Consider the following 20,241-nt stretch of genomic DNA (forward strand, 5'->3'; position numbering starts at 1 on the left):
AAGAAAATGCTGAAGCATTGGTTGAGTTAGAAATATTGGCTTTAACTCGTTAGATAAAATTTAAGGATCAACCTCAAATAAGGAACTAAAAGGAGCCAGGCTAAGTGAAAGGACAAATTATAGGGCAGTACTTCAAGATGAAATGAGAGAGTGGTATTGATTTAAAATATTGGACAAGTGTTCACAGATTGACTCAAGACATAGTTACATAGCTATGACTAGACACAGTTACATAGCTGTGATATGTTTTTTAATCTGTACTGTATGATACTACTGTAGGTTTTGTATAGGCCTTTACATGGCATTGAATCATAACTTTTATTTCTTCAGTATTTAACTTTAGGTTCTCATATTTTTCCTAGTTGCAGACTGGTCTAGAAGTAAATAGACTTATCTATCAAGATAAGGCAACTTCATGTGTTCCCAATACAAAAAGAATTAAAAAAAAGAAGTCAAAACCACCAGAAAAGGTATGAAAAAAGAACCGTAAGGTACTGGTTATTGCTTAACATAGTTTTTGTGAAAGTACTCATAAACCATCTGGTCCTTCAATCTTGGATGAGTAAATCTGTTTCATTCTAAGTTTCTTCATTGGGAAAATGGGGATAAGTAACACCTACTTCTAAATTTTAACCCTAACAGTGAGATAATTAATATGAAAACATTTTAGAACTACATAGCACTGCACAAATATTAGTTATTATTCAGTATTGCATTAATTACCCTTTGCTCTTAAAAGTTTGTGTGTGTATATACATGTGTACATGCATATAGACAGAGAATTTCTTTACTGAGACTGTAACTGCTGTTTCGTCAGGTACTATTTTTTTCTTTCTTGGCGTTTCCTTAGGGTAAGATGTGTGTTGACAAGTATTATTAGGAGCACTGGCCGTAATGCCAGTAGAGGTAAAACAAGCAGGAGCCCAGCAGTTACCTGAAATTCCAGGTTAGTCTTACATAGGCAGCTCTTACCGGCATGTGAGTAAAATTGCTTTCCTTTTTTCTTTTCCTTGCAGAAGGGTTCTAGGAACTATTTTGCTATACAGCCACATTATCGATTATGCTTGGGTGATATGCCATTTGTAGCTGGAAAGGTGAGTTGGTTGAACTCTGAATTTTTTTGTACAACTTAGATCTTTGAGTTAAATCCACTCATTTGCCCGTGTACCTATAAATGGTGTATGATACTACTGTAGTATCCAGTAGCATTATTCTGCCTTTTTACCAAGGGATCCTAGTGTTGTAAGAAAGAGATGGAAGAAAGTTTTATAGGACTGCGGCGCAGGGGGAAGCCTTGATGGGACACTTTAAAGCTGGTGAAGTGTATGTGGAAGGAAGTAATGAACAAAAGCAGAGCCCCTGGTTTGGTGAAGGTATGGTTATGGATAGGAAAGGAAATGGGAAACTGTATATTTGTAGCACTGGAATTTTCATATCAGCCCTGTTGATTTGTATTTAGGTATAGATTGAAGATATTTAAATGAAGAGGAGTCACGTCTTCTTTGTCCTCACATGCTTATTACTTAAGGATTGATTCTCCAAGAAGCAGCCATACATAGATTTGAATCTTAAGTTCCTTTAGTGCTTAAAAATGTGGAGATGGTAATTTTGTCAAATATCAGCAAGTACAGGGTGATTTCTAAGAAGTGCTCAACATTGTGTTAGTTTATACCACTTTTTTCATTAATGTTTGTGTTGCTGGCTATTTCAATACCTTGAACACCCAACTCTAGATAGCAAGTTTGAGAGGCTTGAGGAATAAGTTTTATTTACTTATGTTAACCCACAGTAAATTCTCAGTGAAAGCTTGGGGAAGGAACAATTTCCTAGCTTTTCCACTTGTCCTTTGTAGATCTGTGTGGCACAAATCATTCTTTAAAAATTTTGCCATTGGCTGTTCTTTACCCTAAATTTAATCTCTTCTTGGATTGCAGATATCTTTTGACCTACATTTTTTCTTCTATCTGTTGCTTCTAACCATGGTTCTGCTTTGCCATAGAATCTCTGAGTTGGGTTTGAAACAGTTTCTCAAAGGATGACCAGCTGTATCAGAATCATTGACTATTCACTTGAAAAAGCAGATTATGAAGCCTTGCCACAATTCTACTAAATCAGAATTGTGTAGGTGTGGGGCCTAGAAAGTATATTTAGTTGGTGCCCAGTCTCAATATCTGATGTTCAGTTATATTTGGAACCCATTTAATAACAGTTCCCTGTCCAATGTTTTCATTATGTAAACATTCAGCATAATGGTCCTGGACTCTGTCCAAACACCCTACTTATGAAACCTCATTATACCTCAGACAGTCCTTCACGTTTCTATACGGCTTTACTTGGAAATGCTTAAGTGACATGAAATCTGTTGCTGTAAATTCTACTCAGTGGGGTTTATTCTGCTCTCAGGGATCCACATAGATGATGATGTAGATGAATAGATGACCCAAATGAAGCCTTAACTATACAAAAATTTTGAAACTTTTGAAGATAGCTTTATTTTTATTCTTACCTTCTTCTGGTTACTAAATCTTTTTCTTCAATGATTCATGATAAGATATGCTTTGTGAGTTTCTTAACCACTTCATCACTCCATTCCTTCCTAAATCGAATATCGGCCTCTCAGTGTGTGACTAGCACAGAATAGAGTGTCATGTTCTGGAGGTCTGGGAATTCAGCTTAGTATCGAATTCATGTTACAGGGAAACCGTAGCATCCCTTTGACTCGTTAATTCCAGAGTCAACTAAAGTTGACTTTTACTCAGGTCTTTTACCTAGTCTTAGCATCAGCCTTTCTAGGTCCTGTATTTGTGGAATTGATTTTTTTACACAGAATTTTTAATTAAATGAAGCACTATAGAAATTGATTCACCCTAACCCATGTTAGATTAGAATCTAGTTCAGTCTTATGTTATATTTGTATTATCCCCAAATTTAATTTGCTTATCTTTGGTAATTTCCATTGAAGTCATTAATACAGAGATTGAACAGGGCAGGTTCAAAGATAGGGGTTTTCAACCCAAGGTCATCTTGTCTTTTTTCAGCTTTTAAAATTTTAATTGGAGGCTAATTACTGTACTGTGGTGGTTTTTGCCATACGTTGACATGAATCAGCCATGGGTATATACTTCAGGGTGGCCAAAGAATCAGAACAGATGTTGGTACAGAATAGGGTCTCCACCTCCTGCTGGGTCAAAGAAAGTTGTATTTAAATTTCGGTCTGTTAATAGTATTGTAATTCCGGCGGTAATTGTAACACGGCGGTAATTAGTACGGATCACACGAACAGGGGGGTTTGATATTGTGATATGGCAGGGGGTTTTATATTAATAATTGTTGTAATAAAGTTAATGGCCCCTAAAATTGAAGAGACACCTGCTAGGTGTAAAGAAAAAATAGTCAGGTCTACTGAAGCTCCTGCATGAGCCAGATTACCAGCTAGAGGGGGGTATACGGTTCAGCCTGTTCCTGCGCCAGCTTCAACTATAGATGATGCTAGAAGTAGTAGGAAAGAGGGTGGGAGAAGCCAGAAGCTTATGTTATTTATTCGAGGGAATGCTATGTCTGGAGCACCAATTATTAAAGGAACTAGTCAATTGCCGAATCCTCCAATTATAATGGGTATTACTATAAAGAAAATTATTACAAATGCATGTACGGTTACAATTACGTTATAAATTTGGTCATCTCCAAGTAGGGTCCCGGGTTGACCCAGTTCAGCACGAATTAACAGGCTTAGGGCTGTTCCTACTATGCCTGCTCAGGCACCGAATAGTAGGTACAGGGTGCCGATGTCTTTATGATTAGTTGAAAATAATCAACGGTTAATGAACATAGGTAAGATGGCTGAGTGAAGCATTAGACTGTAAATCTAAAGACAGAGGTTTATAATCCTCTTTTTACCAGGTCCTGTGGTGAAATTTCATGTTGAATTGCAAATTCAAAGAAGCAGCTTCAAACTCTGCCGGGGCTTCTCCCGCCTTTTTTTCTTCGCGGGGGGAGAAGTGGATTGAAGCCAGTTGATTAGGGTGTTTAGCTGTTAACTAAAGTTTCGTGGGAGTGGAGCCCACCAATCTAGTGAGGATTTAGCTTAATTAAAGTGGTTGATTTGCATTCAATTGATGTAAGATATGGTCTTGCAGTCCTTATCAGGAGTTAAGTATATTATACTTGCTTAGGGCTTTGAAGGTTCTTGGTCTAGGCTAACCTAAACTCCTATTCTAGTACTGATAGAATTGGTGTGAGTGGTAATAGCATGGTAGATAAGATAACTATTGTGGGTAGAAGAGTTATTTGTTTTGTAGTGGGAAACTGCCATTTTATCTTTATATTATTTACAGAAGGAAATATTGTTAGTGCGGTAGAATATGTGAGTCGTATGTAGAAGTATAAGTTTAAGAGTGCTGAGATTGCTATGAGGGTAGGTAGGATGAGGCTATCATTTTTTGTCATTTCTTGAATAATTATTCATTTTGGCATAAATCCTGATAGTGGGGGAAGTCCTCCTATTGATAGGAGGGTAACAAGAATTAGAATGGATATTACAGGTATTTTATTTCAAGTGTGTGATAGTGATAAAGTGGTAGTAGTTGAGTTAGCCATAAATAGTGAGAATATAGTGGAGGTTATGATAATATAAATAATTAGGTTTAGTAGTGTTATTGTGGGGTTATATGGCAGGACTGCTGTTATTCAGCCTATGTGGGCAATTGATGAGTATGCTATAATTTTTCGTAGTTGTGTTTGGTTTAGCCCTCCTCAGCCTCCAATTATAATTGATAAAATGGAAATAGTTAGGATTATATTTAAATTAATGGATGGAAAAATTTGGTAGAGTACTGATATGGGCGCTAATTTTTGTCATGTGAGTAGGATCAGGCCTGATGATAGAGGGATGCCTTGTGTTACTTCTGGGACTCAGAAGTGAAATGGGGCTATTCCTAATTTTATGGTGAGGGCTATTGTTATAAGTATGGATGCCACTGGGTTAAATAATTTTATTACGGTTCATTGGCCTGAGAATATTAGGTTAATAATGACGGCTATTATTAGTAATATTGGCTGTAGATTGGGTTAAAAAATACTTGGTGGATGCTTCTGTAGCCCGTGGGTTGTGCTTCTTTATTATAATGGGGATGATGGCGAGCATGTTCATTTCAAATCCGATTCAGACAAGTAATCAATGGGAGCTAATTATAACAATAATAGTGCCTAGTATTAGTGTTGATAGAATAATAATAAAGATGGTTGGGTTTATTAGTACGGGAAGGATATAAACCAACATTTTCGGGATATGGGCCCGATAGCTTAATTAGCTGACCTTACTATTAGAATTTGGTGTAATTGGGAGCACAAAGAGTTTTGGATTCTTGGGAGTAGGTTCAATTCCTATAGTTCTAGAAATAAGAGGGCTTAAACCTCTATTATTTACTCTATCAAAGTAACTCTTTTGTCAGACATATTTCTTATGTTTGTGGGGGAATGCTTGATAGGAAAATGGGTAGTGATACATGTCATATGCATAGGGCTAGTGTAAGGGGTAAAAAATTTTTTCATAGCAAATGTATTAGTTGGTCATAGCGAAATCGAGGATAAGATGCTCGAATTCATAGGAAGGAGATTGTTAACAGTAGAGATTTAATAGTAAAGTTGATTGTGTAGAGTTCTGGTAAGATTGGGTTGTGAAATGCTCCGAGGAATAAAGTTGTTGTGAAAATATTTATTATAATGATATTTGCGTACTCTGCTATGAAAAATAGGGTGAATGGCCCTGCTGCATATTCTACATTAAAGCCAGAGACTAGTTCTGATTCGCCTTCGGTGAGATCGAAGGGGGCTCGGTTTGTTTCTGCTAATGTTGAGATAAATCATATTATTGCTAAGGGTCATGCTGGAAAAATAAGTCATACTTGTTCTTGTGTAATGATTAAAGTTGAAAGGGTAAAAGATCCATTTATTAGAAGGACTGATAGTAGGATAATGGCTAGTGTTACTTCATATGAGATTGTTTGTGCCACTGCCCGTAGGGCTCCGATTAGTGCATACTTAGAATTGGAGGCTCAGCCTGATCAGAGAATGGAATACACGGCCAGACTTGATATTGCTAGTATAAATAGGACTCCTAGGTTCATGTTAATGAGAGGGTATGGCATGGGTAGGGGAATTCATATAGTTAGAGCTAAACTTAGAGCTAGGATAGGGGCTAAAATAAATATTGAGATTGAAGATGTGGCGGGTCGTAGTGGTTCTTTGATAAAGAGTTTGATGGCATCTGCAATAGGTTGGAGTAGGCCGTAGGGGCCTACAACATTCGGGCCTTTTCGAAATTGTATATATCCTAGTACCTTTCGTTCTACCAGTGTAAGGAATGCTACGGATAATAGGATAGGAATAATTAGTATTAGAATATTAATTATAAACATTTTGTTAAGGAGAGGATTTGAATCTCTGATTATAAAGTTTTAAGTTTTACGCAATTACCAGGCTCTGCCACCTTAACAAAACCCTTTTCTAGGGTAGGGTTTGTTTGTAGAGTTAATTAAGATGATATCATTAATTAATTTAAGGCACTTGTTTGAAGTTGGCCTTGTTTCTCTGGTCCTTTCGTACTGGGAGAAATGCATAATAGATAGAAACCGACCTGGATTACTCCGGTCTGAACTCAGATCACGTAGGACTTTAATCGTTGAACAAACGAACCTTTGATAGCGGTTGCACCATCAGGATGTCCTGATCCAACATCGAGGTCGTAAACCCTATTGTCGATATGGACTCTTGAATAGGATTGCGCTGTTATTCCTAGGGTAACTTGTTCCGTTGATCAATTTTTTGGATCAATAAGCGATTATGTGATTTGACTTGTGGGTCTAGTCTTTAAAATTGCTCGGAGGATTTTTTATTCTCCAAGGTCACCCCAACCAAAGCTGTTAGCTCATAAAGAATGTTGTTGTTTCCTTAGAAATAAATTTTGTTTCTTTGGGCTAAGTAGTTAAAGCTCCATAGGGTCTTCTCGTCTTATTAATATATTCCCGCCTCTTCACGGGAAGGTCAATTTCACTGATTGGAAGTAAGAGACAGTAAAACCCTCGTGTGGCCATTCATACAAGTCCTTATTTAGAGAACAAGTGATTATGCTACCTTTGCATGGTCAGGATACCGCGGCCGTTTAACGGTTGTCACTGGGCAGGCAGTGCCTCCAATACTAGTAATGCTAGAGGTGATGTTTTTGGTAAACAGGCGGGGTTTAGTGTTTGCCGAGTTCCTTTTACTTCTTTTAATCTTTCCTTAAGTGCATTCCTGTGTTGGATTAACAGTATAATTAATAAGCTATTTATGGGTGGGCTATTCTTATTTTGCTGTTAATAGTCAGAATATTATCAGATACTGACTTAAACTTATGCAGGGAGAAATATTTCTTGTTACTCATATTAACATTATTGCTTCTATTCTTAATAGATTAGTCCAGTATTGGGTTAGGAGTTGATTATTTGTTGTTGGAATTAATGTTGTTTTATTGTCGAGCTTTAATGCTTTCTTAATTGGTGGCTGCTTTTAAGCCTACTATGATATGTATTAAGTCTTACTCTCTAATTAAGGTTGTACCCATTTCTAAAAGGCTGTACCTTTTTAGACTAACTTTTAAAAATACATTGTAATTTGTTTATATTTTCGGTATTTTTAAAGCTGAACTAATATTCATTTTCTGGACAACCAGCTATCACCAGGCTCGTTAGGCGTTTCACCTCTACTTACAAATCTTCTCACTATTTTGCTACATAGATGAGTTGGTTCTCGATAAATTGTTCATAAGTAGCTCGTCTGGTTTCGGGGTACTTAGCTAAAATTCATTTTGTTAAGTTTTTACTAGTTAACTCATTATGCAAAAGGTACAAGGGGTAATCTTTGCTTTTTTGTACTTTGATTTTTTTCTTTCATCGTTCCCTTACGGTACTATCTCTATAGCGCCGTATTAAAATTTCTATCTCCTATACTTTTAATGGTAGGTAAATGTTTTATTTATAATAAATTGGTAGTTTAGTGTGAGTAGGCTTATGGGCTAGAATTGGTTCAAGATATTCGTGGTATAGTGAAATCTTCTAGGTGTAAACTAGGTGCTTTATTTAAGCTATATCTTGATTCATCCAAGCACACTTTCCAGTATGCTTACCTTGTTACGACTTGTCTCCTCTCATATGACTAATATATATAAATAAGTTTGGGTATATCGTACTTACTTGAGGAGGGTGACGGGCGGTGTGTGCGTGCTTCATGGCCTAATTCAACTAAGCACTCTATTCTTAGTTTACTGCTAAATCCTCCTTTGGTTATTAATTTCATAATAACTTTCGTATTGAGTTATTCTTAGGTTAGAAAATGTAGCCCATTTCTTTCCATCCCATCCCAAACCCCCCTCACTCCCCATCCCATCCCTCTGGGCCGTCCCAGTGCACCGGCTTTGCATGCCCTGTTTCCTGCATCGAACTTGGACTGGCACTGTCTTTCACAAATGGTAACACACACGTTTCAGTGCTGTTCTCTGAAATTATCCCACCCTTGGCTTCTCCACAGAGCCAGTGTGACAGTGTTGTGAGAGTCTCGGGTGCTCTGAGGTCTTCAGAAGTTACAGTTTGTGCTTCTGTGAGATACTGCTCAGACAGCTCAGAACGTGCTGTCAATTTGAGTATGTCCCAAACTGTCTAGTGTGAGGGCCAGTTACTTTTATTTATACATTGTCATAAACTAATACACTTGTAAAATGCAATAAAAGTTAATTGCTAGAAAAAAATGAAATTTAAGACAAAATAGAATTTCTAGTTTTTTCATTTCTAAATTCAATAGACATAAAATATCTTAAGGAGAGTCAGAAAAGTAACAAAAAAGAATTTCAAAATTCTTTAAGCTCTTCTAGTTCCTTTGTCTTTGCATGTGAATTTTAGAATAAACTTCTCTACCAAAAATATGTCTTGCTGGGATTTTGATAGGAACTGTATTAATTTGAGAGAATTGACATCCTTGTTCATAGCCGTGAGAATGGTGCATCTCTTACTTACAACTCTTACTTTCAACATTAGTCCCATACCAGTTTTGTTATATTTGTATTCAATTTTTTTTGAGCAGATGTGAATTGTGTTGAGTTTCAACTTGTTTCTACATGATCATTAGTAGTATATTTGGGCTTTGTATGTTAATCTTACATTCTGTTACCTTGCTGAATTCACTTATTAGTCCTAGGAGTTTTTTTTATATTATTATTTACTTAAGCTTTTCTGTGGCATCACTGACTCAATGGGCATGAGTTTGAGTAAACTCCAGGAGTTGGTGTTGGGCAGGGAGGCCTGGCGTGCTGCATCCATGGGCTCAAAGAGTCGGACACAACTGAGCAACTGAACTGACTGAACTGAAGCTTTTCTATGTAAAAAAGTCATGTTATATGTAAATAAGGATAGTTTATTTCTTCCTTTCTAATTTGTGTACCTTTTTACTTCTCTCTTGCATTACTGCACTGGCTAGGATTTCCTGTTTCATGTTGTAAGTAACAAAGATAAGAGTGGACATCTTTGCCTTTTTCTGGTCTTCAGGGGAAAGCATTCAGTCTTTCACTGATAAGTATGATATTAGGTTTAGGCTCTTTGCCTATGCTCTTCATCAGCTTGAGGAAATTTCTCTCTGTTCCTAGTTTGCTGAAAGTTTATACCCTTAATGGGTTTTGGAGTTTTTCACATGCTTTTTTCCATCAAGTGATAATGGTTATGTGGGTTTTTTTTCTCACCTTATTGATATGCTGGATTACATGGATTCATTTTCAAATACTGAACTATCCTTGCATTCCCAGAATAAACCCCACTTGGATGTGGTATATGCATCTTTGTATATATATATATACACTCAGTTGTGTCTGACTCTTTGTGACCCCATTGAGAGCAGACTGCCAGGCTCCTCTGTCCATGGAATTCTCTTGGCAATAATGCTGGAGTGGGTAGCCATGCCCTCCTCCAGAGAATCTTCCCAACCTAGGTATTGAACCCAGGTCTCCTGCATTGCAGGCAAATTCTTTACCACCTGAGCCACCAGGAAAGCTATATATATATATACATTACTAAATTCGATTTGCTACCTAACCATAAAAACTAGGGTAAACAAAGCATCTGTTTAACTTAGCAGAGTGGTTTGCAAACCTGGTTGATCAGAATCAATTTAAATGTACATTTAAATGCAAACTAAATGTACATTCTAAGCCTTGACCCTGCAGTGATTGAGTAGGGAGTGCTGCCCAGGAACCTGCATTTTAAACAGTCTGTCTAGCTGATGCTTATGGAGCCAAGTTGGCCCAACTATCTGTTTATACATTGAAATTGCACATTGAGACAGTTGTTTAGTATTCAAAACAAGAAAGTTTTGAGAGGGCTGTCAGGTTTTCCCTGTTGTTTATATGACAGACATGAACTGAGTGCTTCCTACTAGAGGTTAAATGAATATGGTAACAGCCTCTGTCACCTGGAAGTACTTACACTGTTTAATAGGTGAGATAGACATGCAGATACAGTTAACAGTCTACTGTGATAAATGCTGTGATAGAGAGAAATGCCATAGGTCATCTGAAATTAGACCAATTAATTAACTGGGGGTTTTAAGAAAGTCTTTACAAATCATATATTTGAATGGTGTGTTTTTCTTTTTAAATGGTATAAAAATTGGCACATGAAAGAAATGGCATGTGCAAGTACAGTTTATTGAAAGAGCGGCGAGCAGGTAGGAGACAGTCGGACACGAGGCTGAGGTGTAGAAGCTGCAGCTTATTGTCCACAGGCCTTGATTTCTGTGCTGAGGAGTTTGTACATTTAGTCAGCGGGCCTAACATCAAAAGAACATGACCAGAATAATATTTTAGGAGGACAACTGATGGCACTGTGGAGTAAAGAGACGGGGAACAGGGTGACAGACAGTTGGGATGTTCTTCTGTAACTGACAGAGATGGGCACATAAGCCATGTGCATGACAGTAGGGTGGAGAGTAAGAGGCAGGCTGGAAATGCACTTGTAATGTCGGAAGTTTGTATCATAGGGTTTTTTGTGGGGAAGGAAAGAGTCTTTTTACCCGGGTTAGGGGGTAAAACATTCTTCCAGAAGATCTGGCTTCAATTACTTCCCTTTTTCTTCAGTCCACCAGCCCCAGCCATGCGGTGGTAGCCAATGTTCAGCATGTCCTGCATCTAATGAAGCAACACAGTAAAGTCTTGTGCAACGATCGAGTAGTCAGCAGTATTCCTTTGGCAAAACAAGTGTCTTCACGAAATGGGAAGAGCAAGAAGTCAGCAACGCCTCCCTCCTCTAGCAGTGTTAATGAAGAGCTGTCTGAAGTCCTGCAGACTTTACAAGATGAATTTGGGCAAATGAGCTTGTGAGTTTTGGTGTTTTGGTTTTTTTTTTTTAATTTCATTTAATTCTAAAACCTCATTTTAACTTCTTGGTGACTTTAATAATTCTATCATATTTAAATACTTCAAGAAATATTTACTGAATACAATCATTTTACCAACCACTCAACAGGTTACTAGGACTTTAACAAATAACAGCTCTTCTGGGCGAAGTATCTCCTTTTTCTATTACTGTTAAATGTTTTAAAGACCAAGGTTTATATTCAAGTTTTTTTTTCCTTGTTTGGGAGCTTGTTATACGTTGAGTTTAGCTAAACATAACTGATAAGTTAGGAAATGAGTGAGTGAAGGACAAGAATCCTTCTCTAGACTTTCCTTTTCTACATTATGTAATGCTCTGTGGGGGAGATAGATTATTAGTGCTTTAAACTCTTTTTCCTTTGCCTCTGGTACCCTTTTTGGACTTAATGGGGAAATTTGCTCTATTTGAAAAAATTGAGTCACTTTTTAATCGGCAAAGCAGGGATCCCATGGTGAGGGAGATGTAGTGGACTTAGCCATGTAACATAAGAAACCTAACTAAGACCTTCTTCTGTTTTTTATATAGTGATCACCAGCAGCTTGCAAAACTTATCCAAGAATCACCAACTGTTGAACTGAAAGATAACCTAGAGTGTGAACTAGAGGCATTAGTGGGAAGGATGGAGGCAAAAGCCAATCAAATAACTAAAGTTCGAAAATACCAAGCCCAGGTAACTGTTTTCCTTTATTCATTTCTAATGATTAAAAAACAAGAGTAAAAAAGACAAAAAACCCTTTCCATCAAATATATTGATGACATTGTATCATAAGTAGCTATAAGAAACATTTCCTTATTGTAGATACTTATTAATTCATTAGTTAGTAAGAGTTGGTGTTAAGCAGGCTAGGAAGACACTGTCTTGTAGTCTCTTCGAGTAGATTTTATCATCTGAAATACATCTTCCAAGTACTGAATATGTTTCATATTCTTCCATGAATGAGATTTATCTGTGTCTGGCTGCGCTGGGTCTTCATTGCTTTTGGTGGGTGTGGCGCGTGGGCTCGGTCATTACGGCCTGCAGGCTCACTAGCTGCGGTACAGGGGCTTAGTTGCCCCGAGACATGTGGGATCTTCTGGGAACCGTGTCCCATGCACTGGCAAGCAGATTGTTAACCACTGGACTACCAGGGAAGTCCGTTTTCTGTACATTAGACTTAACTTTTTCTAACTGAACACCAGCAGCAATTTATTTTAGCCAACAGCTAAAGTAAAAATAAAGCTCCCTCTTTGAAATTATTGTAAAAGATAATAAAATTAAAAATCCTTTTCATAGTATTAATACATAACCATTACATTCCATCTATCCAGAACATGCTTCTCTCTGCTCAGACTAGTTTGGAGAATGCCTTTCTCCTCCTCATTTATTTAAAATCCTTCTTGTCTTCCATTATCTGTGTGGGAGTTTTTTGCCTCCTTCTTGAGAACTTCCCCCCCAAACTCTCTTGCTTCTTACATACCCTGTTCTGCATTTGGCAGCATTATCTTAACTTCTGGTATAGCACCAGAATTGATGTTTTTCCTCTTGGTTATATGTTTTTATGTCACTATATACTAGTACAATAGGTTTTTGAAGGCTTAAAAAAAAAAACCCAGAAAATACATATACACACACACACACACACACACACATATGCGTTTTAGTTAGTATGAGAGTTAAAAATACCAGTTTTTGCAAGCATATGTTTTAATTAATTTTTCCTTTTTCTTCCTCACATTGGTTTTTTGGTATAGCTGGAGAAACAAAAGTTGGAGAAGCAGAAGAAGGAATTAAAAGCCACCAAAAAGACTCTTGATGAGGAAGGAAACAGCAGCAGCCGTTCTACAACCACGGGGACCACAAATAAGAAGGACTTTGCCAAACCGAGACCTGGAGAAAAAAGCAGGAAAAATCTTCAATTATTGAAAGATATGCAATCCATACAGAATTCATTACAAAGCAATAGTTTGTGTTGGGATTACTGACTGTTACCAGGTCATAAATTTTATTCACATAATCTGTACCTCATCAATCAGATATTGACTTTCCAGGTCTCATACTCTTATGTTGAAATTAATTAATAGCAGACATTTAGGGACCCAGGCTTCATTACACAGGCTTCTTGTGCCACATATCACAACTAAATGTTAAGCCATCTAAACAGAAACTGGGGGTAGTTTTAAAGGCCAAGAAGCCACACATACTGTTCCTTTGTTTGAGATGAATTTGCTGTACTGAGATATTGCACTTTGTAAACAAATTACCAATTTTTTACTTGTGGGTGTGATTTTTTTTAATAGTTCTATTATATAAGTAAAATTAGGTTTAAATTATCAAAGTATGAGGCTATCCCATAGGCAGTGTTTGTTTGAAAACTCTCATTTTTAAATCTTGGCATGAATCGTCTGCTTTTGGTTTTCAATACAACCATTAAATATGCTCCATTTCGACTACTGATGGAGGTTTTCTATATTTAAATATTTATAAGTATTTAAGACGATTGCTTTGTTTTGCTTTTTGACATTACAGACATTGGTCAGTATTAAATACACTTGCATTGATGTTAATTCACCATTAAAAATTTTAAAGATGCATTCATTTTAAATCAGTTAAATGTGAAAATCACAAAAGCATTTTTAAAACTATAAACAAATTGTTAATGACGTAAATGAGGTTTTGGAATGAAGAGAGAAAGGGAGGTGTTGTAAAGTATATATGCATATGTATTTTTAGATAATACCTGTAATCATGCTGTTCATTTCAAGGCATTATTGTTTTTAATCTTAAACTCAAAATCCCTTGATTATTTAATTTTGTGTACAGTGTGAGTGCAGTATTAACTGTACACATGTAATTGTCATTGTTAATAATGTGAATCATAGTTTTGAATAGTTTAAGACATGTTAACTTTATAAATTTGCCACTGAAATCAATAAAGCAGCTTTTTTAAGGAAACACTGAAATTTTCCTTAGCAGCCTGTTAATAAAGGCTTTATTTGTTGTAATCTCTCAAAAAAATACATTTTTAAATAGACCATTAATCTCTTACGAGAAACAGTAAGAATATATGGTATTTAACACATAATTTGCCTTTTTCATGCTTACATAGAAACCAGGTCCAGCAAAACTGAAGTATCTCACATTATGTAAGATACTCTGTTATTGTTAAGTCTCAGTCACGTCTAACTTTTTACAACCCCATGAACTGCAGCACGCCAGGCCTCCCTGTCCTTCACTATCTCCCGAGTTTCCTCAAACTCTTGTCTGTTGAGTTGATGATGCCATCCAGCCATCTCATTCTCTCTCACCCCTTTCTCCCCCTGCCTTCAATTCCTCCCAGCATCAAGGTCTTTTCCAATGAGTCAACTCTTCGCATCAGGTGGCCAAAGTATTGGAGCTTCAGCATCAGTCCTTCCAACGAACACCCAGGACTGATCTCCTTCAGGATGGACTGGTTGGATCTCCTTGCACTCCAAGGGACTCTCAAGAGTCTTCTCCAACACCACAGTTTAAAAGCATCCATTCTTCGGCGCTCAGCTTTCTTCACAGTCCAACTCTCACATCCATACATGACCACTGGAAAAACCATAGCCTGGACCAGACGGACCTTTGTTGGCAAAGTAATGTCTCTGCTTTTTCATATGCTGTCTAGGTTGGTCATAACTTTCCTTCCAAGGAGCAAGCATCTTTTAATTTCATGGTTGCAGATTTTGGAGCCCAAGAAAATAAAATGTCATGGTTTCCATTGTTTCCCTATCTATTATGAAGTGATGTGACCGGATGCCATGATCTTGGTTTTCTGAATGTTGAGCTTTAAGCCAGCTTTTTCATTCTCCTCTTTAACTTTCATCAAGAGACTCTTTAGTTCCTACTTTCTGCCATAAGGGTGGTGTCATCTGCATATCTGAGGTTATTGATATTTCTCCTAGCAATCTTGATTCCAGCTTGTGCTTCATCCAGCCCAGCATTTCACATGATGTACTCTGCATATGTTAAATAAGCAGGGTCACAATATACAGCCTTGATGTACTCCTTTCCCAATTTTGTGCTAGTGAACACACTGACTAGACATAAAAGAGATTCCCTTTTGCCTGGGATTGAAATGGAGTTCCAGGATTTTATCTAGACAAGCAGCATGAAATGCAGTGGTTGTGTGGTCACTAAGCGTATTAGGCCTTTTACTGCATTGACTGCATTTCGGGACAGCGGTGGGTGGCGTCTGTACAGTGCTGTGGTGGTGCAGAGTGAGGCGGGGCCTGGCAGAGAAGGGAGTGATGAAACAAGGATCATTTCCTGGAGAAGGCAGTGATGCCTAGCCTACACAACAGGAATGACCTTCAGGGAGAACAGTTTCAGGTCAACAAGAAAAAAAATGAACAAGGATGGCAGGCATCTGGGAGAATTGGAACCAGTTGAGTAGTACTTGTACATAAAAGTTGAGTTTATGCCAATGAGAACAGAAGGGTAAGCAGACAAGTGCCAGGAGACTCAGGAGCTTTGACTTAACTACACAGGTTTGTCTGTAAATTTCATATCCCTAATCACAAAGGAAAAAGTACACCTATGCAACCAATAGATTAGAAAACATAACTGTAGATATAAAAGTTGCTAAGACTGCTCTCCCCAGCTTCCAAACACACCCCAATGGATTATCTTTTATTCTGTTAGGAATATCTTTATTACAAGTGTTTTATTTGTTGTTTAACACTTCATTACATGCATTACAGAGTGGGTATCACTTGCATGCACTGAAATAACACTGCTGAATACAGCGTCAAGTAGCTTTGTCAGAAACAATCTTTTATTATGTCTTCCTAAATACCTGACTATAACTACATGCATTTCAAAATGGGTGAATATCACTTCCAATCCCTGAAATGACACTTCTGGAACACAGCTTGGGAATAGCTTTGTTAGAAACATCTTTATTGTAAGGTTTTCACATTGAACAAATTTGACATGTAACATTGTACAAATTCAAGGTATATAGCATGTTACTTTGATACATTTATATATTGTAATACAATTGCCACTGTAGTGCCATTTATCACATTATATAACTATAGTTCAATATTGTCTGCATTCACTATATTGTGCATTATCTCTAGGGGTTATTTACTACCTGTTGCAAGCTTGTACCCTTAACATCAGTCTTGTCCCTCTAAATTCCATCTCCTGGCAACCACTGTTTTGTTGATTTTTATACATCTGACGTTTTTAGATTCAACATACGAGACCATACAGTGTCTTTCTCTGACTTATCTCCAGGTGATGTGCTCAGGGCTCCTCCATGTTATTGCAAGTGACTGGAATCCTTTCTCAAGGCTGAATAATATTCTGTGTGTATATATCCACTATTTGTATCCATTCATCCACTGACAGATTTAGGTTGCTTCCATATCTTGACTGCTGTGAAGTATGCTGCAGTAAACGTGGGAATAATGCATTATTTTCTTTGAAATCCTATTTTCAATTACTTTGGTTCTTTACCTGGAAGTAGATCTATTTTTAATTTTTTGATGAACCTCTGTATTTTACATTTTACATTCCCATCAACAGTGTACAGTTAACCCTTGAACAGCATTTCTGCGTCCACAGATTCACCCTCAGACTACGTGGTACTGTAGTACCTAATTACTGAAAACATCCAAGTGGACCCGCATAGTTCAAACCTCTGTTTAACTGGCAGCTATATAAGGGTTCCCTTTTCGCCACATCCTCACCAACACCTGTTACGTATCTTCCTGATGAGACCATTCTAACAGGTATGAGGTGGTACCTCCTGGTTTTTAGTTCCATTTCCCTGCAGATTAGGCATGCTGAACTTCCCTTCATGTACCATGGGCCACTCTGATGTCCTCTTTGGAAAAATGTCCATTTAGTTTTGTCCATTTTTTATTTGGATTTTTTTCATTGTTACCAAGTTATGTGTTTGTTTAAATATGTTTTGGATATTAACCTCTGATTTAATACAGTGTAAGTGCCGTACGTATGAACTAGTTCCATTCCAAGAGCACATTCGTAAGTCCAATTTGTAAGTACAACGAAGTTAGCCTAAGTACCCAACTTACGGAACTGGTTATACACCACTGCTTTTATGCTTACTTCTGTACATCCTGGGCTTGAAATAAAGCACTGTACACTGTATGGTAACATGCAGCAAAGTACACAAACGCATAGCCACTTGTAGAGGATGCAGACACATGATTATGTATGTAAGACACATGAACTTACGTGATTGGACCTGTGAAGGCCTGTTTGCATCTGTGAGAGTTCCCAGCTTGAAGGTCTGTTATAGAAGAGACTTACTGTATGTGGTATGTAAAAATTTTCTCCCATTCACTAGGCTATTTTTTCATCTTTTGTCTCTTTTGCTGTGCAGAAGCTTCTGAGTTTGATGTAGTCTCCTTTGTTTTCTGCTTCTGTTTGTGCCTTTGGCATCATGTCCCATGAAGTCATTGCCAAGACCAATATTGAGCATCTTCCCTTCTAGAAGTTTTATGGCATCAGGTCTTATGTTTAAGGCTTTGATCCATTTCAAGTTAATTAATGTATGATTTATGTTAATATATTCAAAGCAGGCTTTCTTTGATTACACTTCAAAAATTTCCCCTCGTTGCCTTATTAATATCACACTAGGCTGTTTTATTCACCACACTTAGCACTATTTAAGTTTTGTGAATGGTGTTAGATAGGCATCCAATTTGGGCTTCCCTGACGTCTCATCTGGTAAAGAATCCACCTGCAATGCAGGAGACCCCGGTTTGATTCCCGGGTCAGAAAGCTCCCCTGGAGAACAGACAGGCTATCCACTCCAGTATGCTTGGGCTTCCCTGGTGGCTCAGACGGTAAAGAATCTTCCTGCAATGCAGGAGACCTGGGTTCGATCCCTGGGTTGGGAAGATCACCTGGAGGAGGGCGTGGCAACCCACTGCAGTATTCTTTTTTTTTTTTTTTTTTTTAAATATTATTTTATTAGTTGGAGGCCAATCACTTCACAACATTTCAGTGGGTTTTGTCATACATTGACATGAATCAGCCATATAGTTACACGTATTCCCCATCCCGATCCCCCCTCCCACCTCCCTCTCCACCCGACTCCTCAGGGTCCTCCCAGTGCACCAGGCCCGAGCACTTGACTCATGCATCCCACCTGGGCTGGTGGTCTGTTTCACCATAGATAATATACATGCTGTTCTTTCAAAACATCCCACCCTCACGTTCTCCCCCAGAGTTCAAAAGTCTGTTCTGTACTTCTGTGTCTCTTTTTCTGTTTTGCATATACAGCCCTCAGATTGGGAGAAAATAATAACAAATGAGGAAACAGACAAAGGATTAATCTCAAAAATATACAAGCAACTCCTGAAGCTCAATTCCAGAAAAATAAACGACCCAATCAAAAAATGGGCCAAAGAACTAAACAGACATTTCTCCAAAGAAGACATACAGATGGCTAACAAACACATGAAAAGATGCTCAACATCACTCATCATCAGAGAAATGCAAATCAAAACCACAATGAGGTACCATTACACGCCAGTCAGGATGGCTGCTATCCAAAAGTCTACAAGCAATAAATGCTGGAGAGGGTGTGGAGAGAAGGGAACCCTCTTACACTGTTGGTGGGAATGCAAACTAGTACAGCCACTATGGAAAACAGTGTGGAGATTTCTTAAAAAACTGGAAATAGAACTGCCATATGACCCAGCAATACCACTTCTGGGCATACACACTGAGGAATCCAGATCTGAAAGAGACACGTGCACCCCAATGTTCATCGCAGCACTGTTTATAATAGCCAGGACATGGAAGCAACCCAGATGCCCATCAGCAGACGAATGGATAAGGAAGCTGTGGTACATATACACCATGGAATATTACTCAGCCGTTAAAAAGAATTCATTTGAATCAGTTCTAATGAGATGGATGAAACTGGAGCCCATTATACAGAGTGAAGTAAGCCAGAAAGATAAAGAACATTACAGCATACTACCGCATATATATGGAATTTAGAAAGATGGTAACGATAATCCTATATCCACTGCAGTATTCTTGCCCGGAGAATCCTCATAGACGGCAGAGCCTGGTGGGCTGCAGCCCACAGGGCGGCAGAGTCAGACACGACTAAGCACAGCACAGGCATCCGATTTGGTTGGTTCTGCATGTGTTTCTCCAGTATCCCAGAACGCTGGTGAAGAGACTGCCTTTCCCCACTGGGTGTTCCTGGCTCCCTCATCAAATGTTTGTTGACTGGTCGGCTTCGCTGGTGACTCAGATGGTAAACAATCTGCCTGCTATGCAAGAGACCCGAGTTCGATCCCTGGGTCAGGAAGATCCTCTGGAGAAGGGAAGGGCAGCCCAGTCCAGTGTTCCTGCCTGGAGAGTCCCATGGACAGAGGAGCCTGGCGGGCTACAGCCCATGGGGTCAGAAAGAGTTGGACAGGACTGAGCTACTAACACTTTCACTTTTCTCTCAGTAGGATTTAATTCTGGTCTTTCTATTCCAGTGGGCAGTGTGTCTATTTTTTGTGCCAGTAACATACTGTTTTCATTACTGTGGTTTTGTATTAATAGTATAGTTTGAAATCTGAAAGTATGATTCCCACAGCTTAGTTGTTTTTACCCAGGATTGTTTTGGCTATTTGGGGTTTGGTTTTGTGGTTCCACAAAAATTTTTGGATTGTTTCTTCTGTGTCTGTAAAGAATGCATTTGGTATTTTCATGGGAACTGCATTCAATCTATAGATAGCTTTGAGCAGTAATGGTCATCTTAACAATTTTAATTCTTCCAGTCTAAGGGCATAGGGTGTGTTT

General features: G+C 38.1%; 1 protein-coding gene across 1 annotated transcript in view; it reads left to right on the top strand.

Annotated features, from left to right (window-relative positions):
- CEP57 (centrosomal protein 57) overlaps window positions 1–16,587 on the top strand; it is a 54,068-nt gene extending 37,481 nt beyond the window's left edge. The window contains exons 7-11 of the mRNA XM_065943973.1: window positions 363–470; window positions 1,017–1,094; window positions 11,153–11,391; window positions 11,976–12,120; window positions 13,182–16,587. Coding sequence (XP_065800045.1) covers window positions 363–470; window positions 1,017–1,094; window positions 11,153–11,391; window positions 11,976–12,120; window positions 13,182–13,412 — 801 coding nt within the window. The 3' untranslated portion in view covers window positions 13,413–16,587. The remainder of the gene's footprint in view (window positions 1–362; window positions 471–1,016; window positions 1,095–11,152; window positions 11,392–11,975; window positions 12,121–13,181) is intronic.
- Window positions 16,588–20,241: the final 3,654 nt, after the last annotated feature.

Source organism: Muntiacus reevesi, chromosome 9 (assembly GCF_963930625.1).
Source record: "Muntiacus reevesi chromosome 9, mMunRee1.1, whole genome shotgun sequence".
Taxonomy (NCBI): domain Eukaryota; kingdom Metazoa; phylum Chordata; class Mammalia; order Artiodactyla; family Cervidae; genus Muntiacus; species Muntiacus reevesi.